Consider the following 18,765-nt stretch of genomic DNA (forward strand, 5'->3'; position numbering starts at 1 on the left):
AGGGGCTGTGTTGGTGGGGGCGTGTTGTTTAAAATGAAATATGATCCAGCAAGTCTGGTTGGAGTAATAGATTATTGCATTTAAAGGCTTATCAGAAAAACACTGCACAGTGCTTTGTAATAATCACAGACTTGATTTTACAACTCTGGAAAGTTATCACACTGCAACCACATCTGCAGTCCGTGTGCAAATCTACAGCTGTCCGCGGAACGCCGAAAGCATGAATTGGCCTTTACAGTGACAGCACACTGTCGTTGAGGGAAAGATGAGACAGAAAGTACTCAAAACAAAAGCAGAAGACTTTGAATTTACTTATTTTAATAAAACTATAAAAGTCAAAGTAAACGCTTAAAAAAATAAAGATATTTTTGTTATCTTAACATTTGACCTCTTTTTTTTTACCATATTGAAATTGAAACTGGGGATTGATAAGAACCAGAATTGATAATCAGAATTCAAACAATACCCGACCCTACTGCTCTGTGCTTGTCTACTGGTAAACAAATACATGCTAGAGCAGGCACACACACACACACACACACACACACACACACACACTCACACAAACACAAAGTAACATTGAGGAGGAGGAGAGACATGGTTCTGTTAATTTCCTCTCCTAAACAACTGGAGTCCGTTCACAAAAGTTGGAGCCACAAATCCGGAAAGAGTTCTAAACAGTATCGGTGCCAACACTGTTCATTGTGAATTTGAGCAACTCAGCTGAGTCTGCCAGGGCAACGGAGGTGACTAAATGATGGCAGCAGCTCTGACTGGGAGGCACAAGAGGGCAGCTAAGACACCCTGGATTCAACATTGCTTGTAAATGATGACGATGATGCAGCAGCAACTGAAGGATAAAAGTTATGATTTGCCCAAAGTCAGCAATAATTAGGAATGTACAGGGGTCGGACAAAATAACAATAATACCTTAAATTGAATGCAGTCCTATACAACAGCCTTGCAATAAATACTCCCCCTGTGCAGCTTATGCTCCATTCTTGTTGTTAATTTGTTAAGAGAGTGTTGAATCATTCAGTGTGACTACCAACACCTCTAAACACAATGTTGATTTTGAATACTCTGATGTTTAAAGGATAACATCTGTAATTTTAGTATCCTCTTATCACTGTGATTAGTGTCCATGACGAGTAAATCTGTTTTGTTATTGCCACAGTCAGAACCTACCACTGTCTGTTCCACTGCAAGTTGATCGTATCAACCATTTTTTAAGAAATGTACTGTATATTTCCCAACATGACTCTTGTAAACAAACAAAAGTTATGGTTACATTCAGTGTTACTCACCGAAACCTACTACATGTATCCTTGAAGTCTAACAAACATGTTGAATGCATTTCCTTCCTCATAAAACATTTCCAAAGCAGATTTTCAAAATATTTTAAATTGGGATTTTTTTGCATTCATATGCCATGGGCATGTTTGCTTGCGGTCTTCTTTTTCACTTCCTTTGTTGACGCATTGCTTTGTTTCCTTGCAAGTTCATATCACCGTCGATCAGTGGAATACCACAAAACCAACGACAGTATGTGAATTGCTTTGGTGCGTCCGGCTGTAAAAACATGACTTAATAGCATCACTAAAGGTACCTTTAATAACACCACAATTATAATGTCCTTGTACTTGTATGAAAAGGTATGTTTTAGTACTAAATGTAAAGAGATGGTTGTGTGTATTTCCCTCTCATTTTCCTTTTTGTTTAAGGAACTTATTCCTAAAAAGTGTGTGTTAAGGGAAAATGGTATTTGCGTTTTTAATTGCTAAACACAAACAGCGTTGTAATCATTTCAAAATCATTTAATGATAGTTTACAGCCTGTACTCTGGCACAAAATTTATGTTCAACTCGACTGAACATGATGGCCCTGTATTGTAAATGTGACTGGAGAAAATATGATTGTATTGCAGTAATTCATTAAAGTGCTCCAGTAGAATTACATCAGTTACATTACAGACAGGCAATGAGTCATCTGTAAAAACAAAAAAAACAAAAAAAAAAAAAAGATTGAAATCTGAAACTTATATTAGTCATAGATGATATAAAGAGTTTACAACAAAATAGATGGTCTAATATGATTATTTTTAGACTGAGTGCTTGTGTACATGACTTACTGTCCAGAAACTCAAGGCTTATGATGGCCTGACTGCCTGGTTAAAATATGACAGCAGAGTGAAGAAGATGATTAAGCTTCTCATTGTCTCATGAGTCCAGGTATTTATAACATTTATGCTGGCCTATTTCCGGGCAGCTTATTCAAAAGTGATCTCTATTATGTTGATTCCTTTCATCTGACACAGTTCACACAGAATGCAGTTTGACATTAAGTGCTCAATATTTGTATGACGGGTACGTTGCACACGGTCACAGGAGTAGAAAAGAAGAGCGGGAAGAGAGACTTACCTTTGATGAGGATGACTGAAATAATTACTCTGCTTACTTCAGCCGTCATGTTCCACTCACTTGAACACTGTCAAAAAAAAAACTCTTATTTAAAGTGTAAAAAACTTAAGGAAGACTTTCTAGTGCCAAAGAAGGAGCTTAATGAAATTTTGATGCACAGTACTGAGATGTATGGTTAAAGTTGATGCTGTTTAAAGTGACTTTATCTCTGTTCAGTAGACTGCAGTCAGCTGAAAGGTCTGCTTCACGCTGTATTTTGTTAACTTCTGTCTCTACCTTTGTCTGTCTTTGCCTCTCTGTGCACTCTGTCATTGCACATCCTGATTACCTTTTCATTATTACCTGCCCGGTTTCATATATTGGTTTTGCTGCAATAATAAGATGCGGTGCTCTAACAGTAGCGACCCTTATTACACACCAGTAATGTTTCTTGATGAAATGACAGTTGCTTCTCTTTTATATTAAGAATTGTTTTTGAAAGACGATTAATAGTTAATCTTTGCCATTGCTCAAGCTTATTGCTTTTTCTGATACCTTGCTGAGTGCAAGGAATAAAACTCAAATATTAATACATACAAAAAGTTATCCTCTGAGGCAACTGAGAGTGATTTTATCACAGGAAGTGAGTTGAGCCAAATGTGAATCTTGAACATTTGAACCTTTACCATAAAACATCAGGAGCATGGCTCTGTAGTTTATAGGCCCTCAAGCCGCAGCATTTACCGGCGTTTTGAGTTGTCATTCTTGCGTAGCTATGATTTGAATAGATTTAAATGTGTGGCAGAAACCAGGCTGCTGTTGAGGCTGTCAGTTAGACATTTGCATGGCTGAGACAGAGCTGAGCTGTTGGTTGAGCTCTGCATCACAACACAGCTGAATCAGTCGGCGTCAGCTTGTTTATGCTTGTTTTGTTTTTTTTGTTTGTTTGTTTCCCTCTGTGTCGATCTGGCAGTGCCAGCAAACTGAACTAGTAAAGAATGCCTGAAGTGCGTAAATGTCTAAAAAGTGCATAATGGCAGATTAAGATTGTCTACTGTAACCATTAAATGTATCCCTGCCTTCCCCTTATATATTGAGGGAACTTTAAATTTACCATGACACCACTGAGTTTATAAACAAATTATGGTATCAGTATACTACGTGGTGCAACGTGTAATCTGAGCATGTGTGGATACCCGTTCCGAATGGCCACACCCAAACCTGCTGTCGCAGAGAGCGGCAAAACGCAAGGAATCATACAAATGAGGATTATGGCGTACCCTTTCAGACAGTCTCTCCTCAAAGGCTTTCATGGTGTTCTATTCAATTTCATGCATAAAAAGTGAAGGAAGGAGCTGTCTGAAGAATGAATAAAACAGAGAGAGAGAAGTTCAAACCCTGCTTTCTTGCACTCCTCAAGACTCCTGACCAGTCGTTGTGTGAATGATTGTTAGATTTCAATTGCAAGATGAAGCAATGCTAAATGTTGCAAGCCTTTTATTTAACGGGCACAGGTGTGACTTTTGTGTAATCATTAGCCAGTATCAGTAATTTGTCCCACATATGAAAAAAAAAACAGTACCAGTCAAAAGTTTCTCATTCCAGAGAAGGGGGAAGGTGTTTACACGCTTGTAAACAAAAAAAAGCGAATGTGTTGATTCAGCCGAGCATTTTCACCATTGTTTTGTCCTCTCCTGTCCCTAATTAATAGTGTTATGAATGATTTTGCTTTGCTCACAAGAGTGTGTCTTAATAAGATGATGGCTGCACATTGACTGTTATGGTGAAAAGTCAATAAAATATGTGGATCTGTGGTTTGTCTGTTGCAATGGGATGATCTGACATTTTGATGATGGGGTCAGAAATCAAAGGTTACAGTTGGTCACAGTAATTTATTAGATCTCTGATAACTGTTTCTCTGAGGAAGACTGGATGCTACTGTTACAGGTCAGAAGGGATAAATTAAATCTCTCAGTCATTGATTTGTTCTATTAGTTTTAATTATGCTAAATCAATTGCGGTGGAGAATTTATAGCTTAGACGTTTAAACACTCATGCTTCTAGTAAACTGACATTTAAAATTTGTGAGGACTGTGTTTTATGAGTCAACTGGTACACAGCGAGACAGACTGACTTTCTCTCTCTCTCTCTCTCTCTCTCTCTCTCTCTCCTTCTTCCTCCATTCCCTTCTTTCCACCTCAAACGCTAACCCAGCCCAGTTGCCATGACAATCCAATCCATGCAGCTTGTTTTTTGATGCTGCAAAGTACTCAAAACCCCCCTGCTGCTGCGATTTGACTGCCATCGCTGTACTAAGCCAGGTGGCTGCTATCCTCAGGGAGCCCTTTCAAATAAAGGCATTCAGCCAAAAGACTTTGAAGTCCCACTGTAGACAAGCTCTCAATAAGAGAACACACTTCCTGCCTGTTTCATCCCAGGCTTGGCCGGGGGAAGCTTAGATGGAGCACAACCTCATGTTGCTCATCAGTTTGTTGCGGTGCAAATGCTACAAAAAATACACAGTGAGTTTTAATCCTCAATTCAACTCAGTCCAACTCTCAATAAAATAATGTCGCAGAGATTCTTGGCTGTCAAATAAAGGGATTAGGATGAAATGTGTGATCAAATGGTGTTACTGGAAGCTAATCTTTGAACAGATCGTACTCACAGTCATGTACAGACAAATCAAGCAATTTGAAGATGTCACCTTGGGCCCTAAGGAATTGTGATAGGTATGTTTTTCTCATTTTTGTGACTTTTCACAGTCCTGTAAAACATTTTTATGCTAACAATCACACTCTATTTTGAAGTCTCCAATTCAGCTGACTTGCTGAATTTGTCTCTTTACTTGTAAATGCACACAGAAAAGACCATTGTTGAGATTTGAACCCATTTGCTTTTTTTTCTATAGGTACCTGTGCAAAACAGTTAGCTATCCTGCTACACATTTTTTGATTCAATAATCAATAATTCTAACACATTAGACCCTTTTATATCATAAACAGTGCCATTATAAAACACAAAATACACAGGAAATGTTAAACTTAACCTCAGAACGTTTAACTGCACTGTAAAGTAAACTAATCAAGATGAAACGGGGACACATCTCAAAAATGAGAATCAGTTCCTTGCTCATGTTAGCTTTAGATTTAAAGTCTAGAATAGAAGAATACACATCTCCGTTGTTAAGCCATTAGATTTCCCTTTAATTTAGGATCTTTGCCTGTGCAGTGTGGGTCATAAGTTTACCAAGTAATGAAGTTCTCCCATTCTCTCTCTCTTCTCTTTCATCTACGCTGTCGCCAAGAACAGAAAGATGAGAAGTGAAATTAAAAGAATATTGAAGTCTGAATTGCACATCTTAAATTAGCCCCTTCTCCTCTGAAGAATGTTGTAAAACTGACACAAGTTCCCTACCTTTGGCAAACTCATTATTGTTGCTATTCTTTCGTGTGTGAATATGCCAGCCTTAGCAAAATGGCTACATCTGCTGACAATGGGAAGGTTAATGTGAAAAATTAAATGAACATACACAATTTTAGGTAATGCACATTTTGTCAGTGTGCAGATTGTTGAACTATCAGACTATTACAACAAGATTGTCAGTTACCTGTTCAGGAATGTTGAAGGAGACTGAGAGTAGCATGTGAGTTTCAGCATGCTAATAGAAAAATCACTTTAATGTCTCAAGGTTAGAGTACAGACCAACATGATGAGCCCCTTCACTTTTTTTTCCACCGCACACTATAAGCACATTGCATTAATTTATTTATTATGTGAATGTATAGAGAGTTGTTATTTGTCTATTTTCCCTTCCTCCTCTTCCTCTCTTAACTAATGTTTCAAACAGGTTTTTCTGCATTCATTGAAAGCCTCAATAAATGTTATTTAACTCATTTTGCTGGAGGAATCAGGCCAATGGATGGCTTACACTCAAGTCCCATTTACTAATAGAGCAATTATAGGCTTTTTGCTTTAGAACTATTTCCACTGCTTCCTGCACATAAATGAATGACCAATTGCTCAAGTGGGCGACTGGAAAGAAAAGGTCTTTAACTCCATTTCAAAGAGACAGACGCAGAGCGGTCATTGGGATAGTAAGTATAGATAATCACAGAGAGCAAAGAGTGAGTTTTTTTTCCCCTCTCGACTGGTCTTGTTAATCATTTACAAGCATGTTAGAAAGGGCTGCATGTCTCGTGCTCACTCTAAGAAACCCTGAATTGTACTCGTCTCATATTGCGACAGCTCTCTCAGACAGATTTTTACTTTGTGTTATTGATTGCTTCGATACAGACTAATCGCAATAATTACATTAGATGAGCTTCTGATGTTCGAGAGGGCTGTAATTCCCACAAGCTAGGGGTTTCTGAGTTTTCATGCCACCCTGCTGCTTTTCACTGAATTCCTTTGTACTCTGTCGCAATTATCCAGCTGCTGTCTCTCCATCTCCAAATGTTCATGTCAGACGGCTTATTAACAACACACTGAGGGACTCATTTTGGCCTTTATTTTCGTTTATTAACATCTCTACACAGACACTTACAAACTTAGGTTAGGAAAAAACCCCAGAAATCCCCTTTATCCACTATCATAGCGATATGTTTACTGTATCTTACATTGCACAATGACCCCTCATTGTTTTTTGACTGATAAATGGTGTGCTGGAGTGAATCCTGCCAAGCAATCTGTTGTCCATCCCCGAATTTCAGGTCCCTCAGACTCCCCTCTTCCTCTCGCCGTTCCATTTCCGCTCGAGCAATTAAGTGTGTCACAAATGTGGGTCAGTCGCCTTTCTTTACCCATTAAAGTCAATTCAGTTTGGTGGAATGATAAGAAGGTATCAAATTTAAACAGCTTGGAGGTGCTCTGGGGCAAGACAAAAAGCACAGCAGTCTGCCATACTTAAAATACCAGCACCAGCTCCTCTCTGAGAGCCTTCCTCGAGAGTTACATGACGGGAGGGAGAGAAACGACACCTGGCGCATTAGAAGAGAGGACGAGAGGGACATGGAGAATTACTTTTCATCAGTACATTAGGAGACAAGCTGAGGCCAGGGTGGCAGTGAAACCTTTTAGACAGATTTTCTCCATTTGGCTGTCTGATTGTGTTCTGCTGATGGTGATATGGTGTCTTTGTTCTATTTTTTGTATCAAATGCTTTTAGGACCTATTGACAAAGACTCATAATTGCCTGTGGTTTCTTTGACAGGAAAGAGGATAAAAAGGCACTTTGCTTCAGAGTAGCAGCGGGTCAAGAGTAGAGCCTGACCAATACATCAGCATGGCTCATTTTACGTTATTTTATTATATTTTACTATTCAGTAATGTCCAGGAACAAGAAATTGCAGTAGAGGAATACAGATATGTTTGAGGTGATTTAGAAACAGTGAGGCTGTTACATAGTTTGGCCACCAGAGAGAACTAAAAAGTTTATTGGCTGGACCGCAACAGGAGGGCCAGCCCTATAAACACGAATGTCTGTGACTGAGTGATGAAGTTACACCCTTTGCCTCAGCTGGGTGTCACCATGAGTCACTATTTCCTATATCTGTTGTTTCAAATTAAAAGCCCTCTAGCGTTTCATACACGGTCCAGCCATATACTAGGTTTTGACCTAGTCTTATTTTTAGCCATGCTAGCGGCATGGCTCAAGGGACAGCAATTTCAGTTTGTTGGTCAGTTGGTTTATGACCAATCTGACATACATAAAGAACTAAAGACAATTTGTGTTTTGTGCTAATTAGCGAATGTTAGCAGGCTAACACACTAGGCTTAGATTGTGAACAAACATAACCTCCTAAACATCATGTTAGCATTGTCATTGTGAGTGTGCTGACATTCACATTTAGCTTAAAGCACCGCTGTGCCTGGTACATTCTCACAGAGCCGCTAGCATGGCTGTAGCAAGACTTAGTCTTGTTTAACTCTCAAACATCCATATTGATATTCACCTCAAAAACCCAATATTGGTCAGATTATAGTCGAGAGTGCTTACATATTCAGTGGCTTCAGTGACATATCTTGATAAACACTTTCAGTGGGGACTTAGTCAAACGGTTCAGTTGACATCATGGAAATGACACAGAATGTGTAAACAATACTCTTAACTGTGTTTTGTGTTTTAAATCATCTTTTGGAAAGTATTTTGTTTTGTATGTAAACCTAATATCCTGTCCTTTACTCTCTCTCATTGCACTGTATTTAGTGTTAACATGCACTGATCAAACTGTTCAAGTTAGACACAAGAAAAGTGTAAACGGAGAAAGAAGGATAACTAGAGAGTGTTTTAAGGAATGATCTTGGGGAGGAACAGACACAGATACAGAGAGAGTGACAAAAGCTTTGCCTGCAGAAAGAAAGTGAAAAATGCATTTCTCTAAGCCGTCCGCTTTGTCCTGACTTCAAAGGGCCCGTGGATTGCACTTAGGAGGTGTCTAAATGAGGCGATGTGAAAGATGAGAGCCAGAGCTGCACTGTATCTGCCACTGGCAGTGATTCTCAAAGGACTTCAGTGGAGAGCCCCAGCAGAGCACAAGCACACACAGGCACGCTGCTCACTTGTAGCTCACAGTCTTGAATCGAGAGACGTGTTGTGGTTGAACATACCTTTCAGCCATTGCTTGAATGCCAAGAATTTTATTTGTGTGAAAACTCTCTGCAATGACATGGTGAGTTTAGTATTCAGAAAGAAGAAGAATATAAGGAGAGGTTGTATAGACGCCCAGAGGAAACTGTATTTTCTGACTGAATAGAAAAAAGGTCTGACATAAAAAGGTTGCATGTGTGTGCAGGTGTATTACAGTGTGTGAGTGTGTATGTATTGCAGTGTCTGTATTTGTATCTTGTCTGGCCTTTAATTACCTCAGTTGAAGCTTTCTGGGGATTTTTTATGTGTTTGTGCATTCCTGCACTCTCACTCTCCAAGGACTCTGAAGGGGATCTCAGATGTTTCACTGCAGCAGATAAGAGTCATCCACAGTGTGCCTGAAGGAAGCCACACAGATAGAGGAGCAGACGTAAATGGTGTGGAGAAGTCAGGACGGAAGAAGACGGAGGAAGGGATGGGAGGTGGTGTGTTAGCATTTCTGTGTGTGTGTGTGTGTCGGCAGGGGATCAGACAAGATGTGAACTGTCATCCAAAGACATGAGAGCTGCTGTTAAGATGCAAGAAAACAGGAGGGGAGCACGAAGGGAGGGGAGGATGAGGAGGACTAGAGGAGGCAGATGTCCAGAGAGAGGATAGGTGAGACGAGTGAGACAGAGAGGCACATGTCCAAGACAGCGGAGGCAGTGATGGACATGAGAGGATAGAGTACGTGAGGGAAGGGGGAGGGGGGAAGTAAAAATCCAGCCAAAAGCATAACAAAGACGGAGCGAGGGAGAACAACAGAGGATGATGGACAGATGAGGGAAGCAGCTTTGCTTTCTCTGTCATCCCACTCGGTTCTGCTATCTATCAGAGAGGAGTACACTCCCTCCAGTATCCCTCACTACACTCCATCCGTCACTGTGTGTGTCTGCGTGTGTGTGCCCGCGATTTGATTGGTCTGGCACGCTCCAAGGAAAATGGTGACCAATGTGAGCTGAAGAGCCGGTCACATCATCGCTCTCCGTCACAGAGTATTTATAATGACTGAACACAGCAGACACTGCAGATTGATGATAGAGAGGAGTTGGAGTTTGTGTGTATATATATGCACAAGTGTGTGTGTGTGTGTGTGTGTGTGTGTGTGTGTGTGTGTGCACGCGCATATGTGTATATATGCCTATAGAGTTGTTCGTGAGCATGTGCTTTACCTGATGTGTGTGTGTGCATGTGTGTGCAAGCATGAATGTGTGCGCTGATGTATAGAACAAAGCTTCCTGCGGCCTTTATCTCAACGTTGGTTGTTTTGCGGAGCATGTCGGCTGCTGATAGCCACTATCAGCCACAGCCATGCTTCTCCACCGCTTGGCCTCAGTGATTTTTTTTTTTTTTTTTTTTTTTTTAACCACAAAGCTGTTCCTCCCTCACTCCTCCCTCTCCATCTTTCCTCATTCCTTCCCTCATTCCTCCTGACCTCTAATCCATGTGTCCTCTCTCCATCTGTCTGACCGTGATGAACTCAACCTCAAACTCATAACCAAAGTCACGTGAACCCACATATTTATGACTTAACTCTACATGTGTATTTCAACCTACTGAAAAGGCACATTTAAATGCATATCTTGATGTGCATGCTACCTGACAATGAGGGTTTAGTGGAATAGGAATACCCATAAGTCCAGAGAGATACATTCTTATTGTATTTGAAGATGTGACTGGTGAATCCTGATCCTGATTTTGACTTGACAGACAACTTAAAGATGTGAAATCACATAGGGTGCAAGTAAATTCTACATTCTGAAAGATCCACAATCCCTCCAGTTTGCTTCTATGTTATCCTTTTTACATTACTACAGTGTTTGTGAAAGTCTGTACCTACATTTTAAAAACAGCATGAAGTCTGTGGAAATTTGGCCGAATGGTCCGTGACAGACATGGCAACTGACAACCAATGAGATCTTAAAGTAATGAGACATGACTTGAAGGCTGCAACAGGGGATGACTGATGTGCATTTAGTGACAATGAACAAGGTATTAAAGGACTAATGTAATGCTTATTTACAGTATTTACAACAAAGCATGACAGACTGCACAGAGAGGATGAGGAAGGGAATAGGACCAAAGGCAGTGCCAAAAAATTATATAAATAAAACTCATTGTAGCTTGTCAGCATCAGTCCAGTTCAAAACAAACAATGTCTCTGTGTACCTACAATGTCAATTCCCTTTAAAATACTGTAATACAAATTGAATTCGATAGTTTTAACAAGCAAAGAAACACCAGTTTGTCAAAGATACACAAGCAGAATGAACAAACAGGGATTTTTTGGGGGGTTTGTTTTAAGGAGTGGATTGTTTGTGAGTTAACAACTAATCCAATCAGTTTAGGTCAGATCAGGACAGGTGTGTAGACCAGGTGTGACTGCACCTGTTAAAGATAACAGGTAGATAAAGCGCATGAGAGAGATACGTACTTTATAACTACAAAATAAATAACTCTCCCTCATGTTTTCTCACACTCTCTCTTGTGACAAATCTCTACCTGCATTCACAACTTTTAAATGTCAGGGTAAAATTAGGGCTCAGATAAAACTGTGACACATCATGGCTTTAAGATTGTCAGAAGCATGCTGGCATTCACTTGACCAGCTATTGGGCGTACAGGGGTCAGTCGAAGTGTGAGCACAGCTGAGAAGCCTTTGCAGGATTAAGTAAAAAACAGTGCAGCCCCACATGGTGGCTGGCTGAGATCTCTGCATCAGCACAGCACATTTGTCGAAAACACAGATTTTGCAGCAGTAGAGGTTAGGGACAAACTAGCCTAATTTTTGAGACATTTCTCAGAGTGGGTGCACGGGTAGCACAATTAGCTGCACAAAAAATTTAAATTAAAAGAGACTTTTAGGCTTTGCTTGAGCTTATGTGAGTTCAAAATCAATTTTACAGATATACAGCCAATGAGACTCTGAAGAAAAATACACAATTGTGTCGGGGGTAACTGCTTTCAATTCATTTTAATGCCATTGTAGTGGGAATTGTCCTTTGTGGATTGCTCGCAACAGAGCATTGATTTGTTTGAAGATTTTATTTCAGTTTTTTGATGTTGTACTGGAAGAGAAGGGAGAGGGAGAACTGGAGATAGAGAACAGGGTGGATGGATGAAAATCAGAGTGAGTAAGTTGCTCAGTTTAAATAGACCCTTGGGCAGCCCTGTGGCAATGTCAGGCTCTCCAATTTGGCTCAAGGCCTTTGTCATATGCCGTACCTCATTTCTCTCCCACTTTTGCTGTCACTCTCCACTTCATACTGTTTAATAAACCATTTAATCCATGGAAATAATTTTAAATGTAATAGATCTTCTTGTGAGTTTTAAGCCACCTTAGACTACTGGTAGGAAGCAGCATTTGTGCTATCAGTGCAGAAGATGCACACATGTATACTGTATGTGCATACATTTAAATGCAAAATATACACAAAATCATGTTCCTCCTACATACAAACTTTCTGCTCTTTTGTCTGGCTGTTGGCAGCTCTCTATCTCTTTAGTCAGCCACTTTAGGTGAGGGGGTTTGTGACTTTAACACTGTGGGGCTGTTAAGAGTTGCTCTATAGGAACCCAAGAGTGGAGCAGCAGAGTGAATGTGACTCTCAACTAAGTTCAAGTGCAGCTCTCCACAAACCATTTTCCCTCATAACAGTACATGTTTCCTGGCAGCCAAGTGTCACTGGAGTGCCACTTAAAGTACAGGCATAGCACCTGTGCAGCTTTGGTGTGTTTTGTTCCAGATAAGTATTAGTTCTGTTTATGATCGCTCCTAATGAGCAGGTTTGCACCTTGCATGGCAGCCTCCGCCATCAGGGTATCAATGTGTGTGTGTGTGAATGGGTGAATGTTTACATGTATTATAAAGCACTTTGAGTGGTCAATAAGACTATATAAATGCATTTACCATTTATCATGATTTGGGGACACATCCATGCCCAGAATCATCTGTTCCTGTGTCAGTGGGCCTTTGAAGACTCTTATCCAAAGAGAATGCAGGAGAGCACTTGGTTATGCAAAAGTCTCATGTAGCTCTGCACCACATAAAACCCAAAACATCTCATCTATTTTATCTTTAACTTCTGTTGCATTCTTCTTTCTGTATTTACAGGAGGTTATTTATGTCAAAGAGATGGCATCAACGGGTTAGGGGCCACCCTGACATGTATAGTCTGTGTGACCTCTTGATATTGGCCTATCATCTTGTTATTTTAGATAATTATTATTACCAATCGAATCCCTCAGATCATCAAGCATGTGTCTCCTCAATATAGCCAGAATTAAACCTAAATCAGGTGAAGGTGCATTTAGTCACTATGATGCTGTTCACCGGAACAAACTGCCCGACAACCTGAGATCTGCTGCAACTGTATCTCATTTTAAAAGCAATCTTAAAACATTGTTTTTCTCAGGCTTTTGGTGGTTGTATGTGTGTGTGTGTGTGTGTGTGTGTGTATGTGTGTGTGTGTGTGTGTGCCTTTGTATGCACCTGCTGTAGTCCATGTGTGAGTGCTATAGTAGGAATAGGACAGGGGTTATAAAAACTGTATGTACCATATGTGTGTGTGCGTTGTATGGGTGGCTGAAAGGTTAATTTATTTATATGGAGTATTTTATATATGTGTTTTCTATTTCATTTGTTTAATATGTTCTGTGTTTTATTGGAAAGCACATTAAGTTTACCTGTGTATGAAATGTGCTATACAAATAAAATTGACTTGACTTGACAAATAGCAGCAAGAGAGACAATGCCGTGTATTTTCCCAAGCATGGCCTTGGTACAATAAACACAACAGTCCTGCCTCAGATGTCTCCCCCCTCGTTTACTTTGCGCATATTCACCTCTCCCTCCTTCCTGCCCTCACTTTCTTTGCTCCTTGTCTCCGTTGCTCAGCAGAAGCCCTGAGCCCTGTGGAGTGCATATCCATTTTCAACCTGGAGGTTGTCAAGCATGCTGTTGGTAAATAAGCAAGCTAACCCATAGCTGTCAGTTGACCCATTTCCACTTATCCTTTTCCCCATCTCCACCTTCTACTCCATGTTTCCTTAACCTTCTTTCTCACACCAGCACATCCTTTTCTCTCTTGTACCACTGTGAAAGTGCGTTGCTTCAAAGGGCAATAGAGAGACCAACCAGCCTGGCCAGCCTCTGCCATTTTCGATTCTCAGTAAAGACTGTTTTATTCAAAACACCTTGTAACAGATTTTCTTCACAGTTAGCCTCAAGTCAAGTTTTATGTATCACATTACATACGCAGGTGAGCTCAATGTTCAAATTAAAGGATAGCAAAGAGTGGTCTAACACAAGAACATGGTGTATAAATGTACAAAGTGCCTGAAGCAGAGGCACATTTGACAACAAAATGACTCACAGATCAATGATGAATTTCCTGCAAAGTTTCAAATAAACACCGCACTCTTTACTTGCTCCTTGGAAAAGGAATGGGTTTCATTTTAAAAGGAAGGCAGCATGTTGCAGATGTTGTGGGAACAGCAGCTCCACAGCAGAGATAGACAAACAGGAACAGAAAACAGAGCCCAGGGCCAGCGCAGGTTAAGCATGTTCATTAATTTCTGTGGTTTCTCTCCCGCTGGCCCTGCTTGCTTCCTGGACGTGCCACGGATCTTAATAGGCTTTGGATCCCTGCTCACGGTTTTGTGGCACACAGAAATGCCCTGAGACAGAGAGGGGGATATAAGAGACAAAAAGACAGAGCGAGAGAGGGAGACGGTGATAAATAAAGAGAGATGACAGAAATTAAAAGATAAAGAACATATTTTATAGGAAATAGATGAGAGAAACTAGACAGGAGAAATAATGGCTGGACAGCTCGACTGAAAGAAAGTACTTTAATTAACAAACTGTGCAGTGTCTGCAATTATTAATCCAAGTCAATATCAATAAAATGTCATTGGCATCAACTTCTATTTACATCTGCACACTGAGCAAGCCTCTTCAGACCGAAACAGATGCTGACACAGGCCTTTAGATGTCACAGTAATGGCTACATGCGTATCATCTTAGTTGCACACTGTGTAAGCAGCTTGTCACCCATACAGGCAGTTTGCTTTACCTTTAATGAGTCAGCTGTACAGGTTAACACTTAACTGATGACGCTGGACCGGCTTAGAGCTGTGTTAACTGTGCAGGGCCAGAGGGCACAAAAAGGACCCCATCAGCGAGCTGCTTCCTGAAGCCTCACTGTTCCACCAGGCCCCCATGCGGAGCTCCGTCTCTCTAAAGAGACTTCAAAGGCAAGCATTTGCAGACCCGATGTGGGCGTTAACCTTTGACTCAGAGGCTCTCTCTGTGCACACAGGGATAGCCTAATTGATGCTATGTACCGCAGAGAAGGAATAGCTTGTCCTTGTGGGTTACAGCTGTAGAATAGAGTGCTTTAATTTCTGTCTCTTACAGCATATGGAGACAGACTGTGCCTCTAGCACAATGACAACCTTTTTTATGATCTCTGCTGAGCAATATTTACTCTCTATAGTTGCAAGAAGTGCAGATTTTTGTCTTATTCAACTTTGGACAAACAAACTGATCTGTGGTCCCCATACAACTTTTTTCCATTCATTTCTGTTAAGGGGCAAAATAACCAGTCCATGCATTATTTTTGCACCTTGAGAAGAAGAATTTGCAGAAGACAAAACCCCGAACTTAGATACACTCATACATTCATATTTTCATAAATAAAAAGATTTTTTGGAATGAAAATATGAGTAAAAATATTATTGGGGACCACTAAGGTAGGCATGGATTAGTAGGCTGGGTGCAATTTTCCACCAAGCCCATGGCCTTTAGATAGACAGATACTGGTTGTGCGGCTGGAGATACCGTCAAGCCCCTGTCGCTCCTTGTCTCTCCTGATAATCCTGAGTGGACACACAGTTCACTCTGGTTAATTTTCCACCTCATGTCTTGGCTCCCTCCCAGAGAGATTGACAGAGCAATAATCTAGATAAAGGGATGTGGTGACTGAAGGAAGGTACCAGAGGCCTTCTGTATGATTGGATTTGTGTATATTTACTGCTAACCACATTAATGGTTGTTTAAGGGACAATAGCTGTGCAAATTGCACAAAACAGAGCTGGCTGATGGGTTGTTGGGTGCGTGAATGGACAGACGGATGAGTTTGATGGATGCATAATTCATGCTGTATGTGTGGTGTGTGTCCACTTGTAGATGGTTAGTTTTAAAAAATGATATCTGTTATTTAAGAGGAAGGAAGGAAACTTCAGTATTGTTGTTGTGGAAATGTTTGTATCGTTGCTCAAGAACCACACAAAGACATAAAGAAAGCATTAAACATTGTTACTTGTTGAAGCAGTTGCAGACACTGTACAATCCAATACACAATCAATAACAATTATACCAATATCCAAATACCAAAACACAATTATCTTGTATTTTTGGAGAGAAAGCATGTTGTTTAGCCAGCCCTTCCTCTTAAGCCAGTCTCTTCTCTAAAGATTGCAAACACAAACCAGACAGCTTCATACTTCTCCAGAAGCAAAGTTAAAAACAGTCCAGTCCCTAAATGGACACTTGCATAAACTGTTACTCCCTCTTACAAACAAGTCTGGTCATAGGATGATCTCACACCCTAATGGGCAATAATTTCAAACAAGGACATGCTTCAAATTAAGCTTGTGATCTCATGATCCACACAGTTTCTAAGACATTAGGCTTAAGGCAAAGATATCTCAAGGTAATCCCAGAGGTGAGCAAACAACCCTCAGATAGACACGTTCAACGAGCCTAGGTGTAGGATTTCTTATACCGCAGTGTCACAGTGACATTACTAACACATTGAATTGAGAACAAACATTGACCCCTTACTTTGAAAACAACATTTGTTACATAATATATACATGAAATACATCAAATGATAACCACTATTTGAATCTCTCTCTCAAGCTATGCAAGTGATACAAGCTTTCTGCTGACACATTTGTATGTTGTCAATATTTCACTGCTCTTATTTGAACTCTGTCCCAGTTTTCCTCTGCATCATAATAGTGTGATCGTCTTTGTGGCACGTTGGCGAAATGCTGGACCTGTAAGATGGAACAACAAACTCTGACATGGCTTCCCACACTTTTTTGTCAATAATTAATCAACAATGGAACCTATGTTTCCATTTGAATTAGCATTGATATCGCTACTGCCGTTACAGAGAGCCTTTCTTAACTGATTATATTCATGGTGTTCTGATCTAATTTTAAGACTGACTTCATTACAGTGGCATGTTGTGTCTCTTTGCCAGTTGACTACCACTCGCACAGCTGAGTCCAGCCAAGCTGTGGCAAGGTGTTGTGGCAGAGCATCATGCAGCACCATAGAACATTGTTTATGTGTGGAGTGTTTTGGTATCCAACCATGTTTTCCCTGCCAACATTGAGTCCAGTGGTGTGTTGCAGCTAAGGATATTACCTCTCGTGAAATATAATCGGGGCCTTTTTCTTTGGTTTCTGGTATGCCACACCAGACAAGTATCAGATGTTATGAGGAAATTCTCCAGAAATCTATTTTGAGTATTTGTTTGTGTGCTTGTGAAGAGCCAGTGCTCATTAAGTCAGGTCATTAGTCAACATGGGAACATTACATTTTTGTACTAATTCCGTGCATGACACTACAATGACACACTGAATGACTCCCACATGACATCCAGTAATGAGGCTAATGTGTGTCCGAACACATTTGTGGTCTTCACAAACACACAATGCCTACAGCTACAGGTGGCAGGTTTGGAAATAGAAAGGGACACTGAAATTTTTCTTTGCCCTTGGATTCCAAAAAGCTCCCATGGGCACAGAAAGTGTTTGTACCCTGAACTGTCTTTGAAGGGTTGGATTTAACACTTGGTTGACATTAATACTGATGTAGCTGTGTTTCTCCTTGTTTACAGGATACAGACCTACTGGATATAGCATACATAAAAGATGCCAGGAATGGAAAATGCACCAAAACGCCAAAGGTAAGCCCATTAGTTTGAGTTGTTTGCCCAGAGTCAGTTAGAAACATGGATATGCATGTAAAACGATTTCTTCAGATGTGTTTAATATACACACCTTATATATTTTTCAATAGTTTCTCTGTTGCTCTTGTTTCCATCTGTTGAGGTGCCTCTGGGAACACAATGAGCAATGTATTAAAAGGACAGGGCAGACATTTTTGGGGGGTGATGATACACTTTGTAAGTGTTTGTTTTTGCACAAAAGTAAAAGCCATGAGTGGGTGTGAGTCTGACCATGAATCAGAAAATGTCTTTATAGCTGTCCAGCCAAAAACTCTGTCCTGGATCGGAATGAAATCAGTTCAGACGGTTGTAATGATTAACATCTGATTGACTTGTGTGTCTATATATATGTGCAGAAATGGGTGCAGCTCTTTGTATGGGAGGTGTAGTTAACGACGTTCATAACTTCATATTTCGCATTGACGTGACTCTTGATTGATTTGCATTTGTGTGTAACTGTGTGTGTAAAGCTATGGGTGCCATTCACGATCCATCTGCACACGTTTAGAATAGTTTTTAGACAGTGATGGGAAGACAAAAGTGAGGACGTGTGGATCAAATGACACTCAAGACTGACAAACATGATTCAAATTCAAACCCGCACAGGAACAGTACATGGATGGTTTCCCGGGAAAGCACGCCTGTCCGGGGTATCATAATTGCTATTTCACAGCTAATTAAAATGCTGTTGATTTTAAGCAATGTGAGA

General features: G+C 40.4%; 1 protein-coding gene across 2 annotated transcripts in view; it reads left to right on the top strand.

Annotated features, from left to right (window-relative positions):
• Positions 1 to 18,765, top strand: part of LOC121882298 (1-phosphatidylinositol 4,5-bisphosphate phosphodiesterase beta-1) — a 111,909-nt gene that overhangs the window by 14,853 nt on the left and 78,291 nt on the right. For both annotated transcript variants that reach the window (XM_042390444.1, XM_042390443.1), the window contains exon 3: positions 17,946 to 18,014. In XM_042390444.1, coding sequence (XP_042246378.1) covers positions 17,946 to 18,014 — 69 coding nt within the window. The remainder of the gene's footprint in view (positions 1 to 17,945; positions 18,015 to 18,765) is intronic.

The sequence above is a fragment of the Thunnus maccoyii genome, chromosome 17 (assembly GCF_910596095.1).
Source record: "Thunnus maccoyii chromosome 17, fThuMac1.1, whole genome shotgun sequence".
NCBI classification, from domain to species: domain Eukaryota; kingdom Metazoa; phylum Chordata; class Actinopteri; order Scombriformes; family Scombridae; genus Thunnus; species Thunnus maccoyii.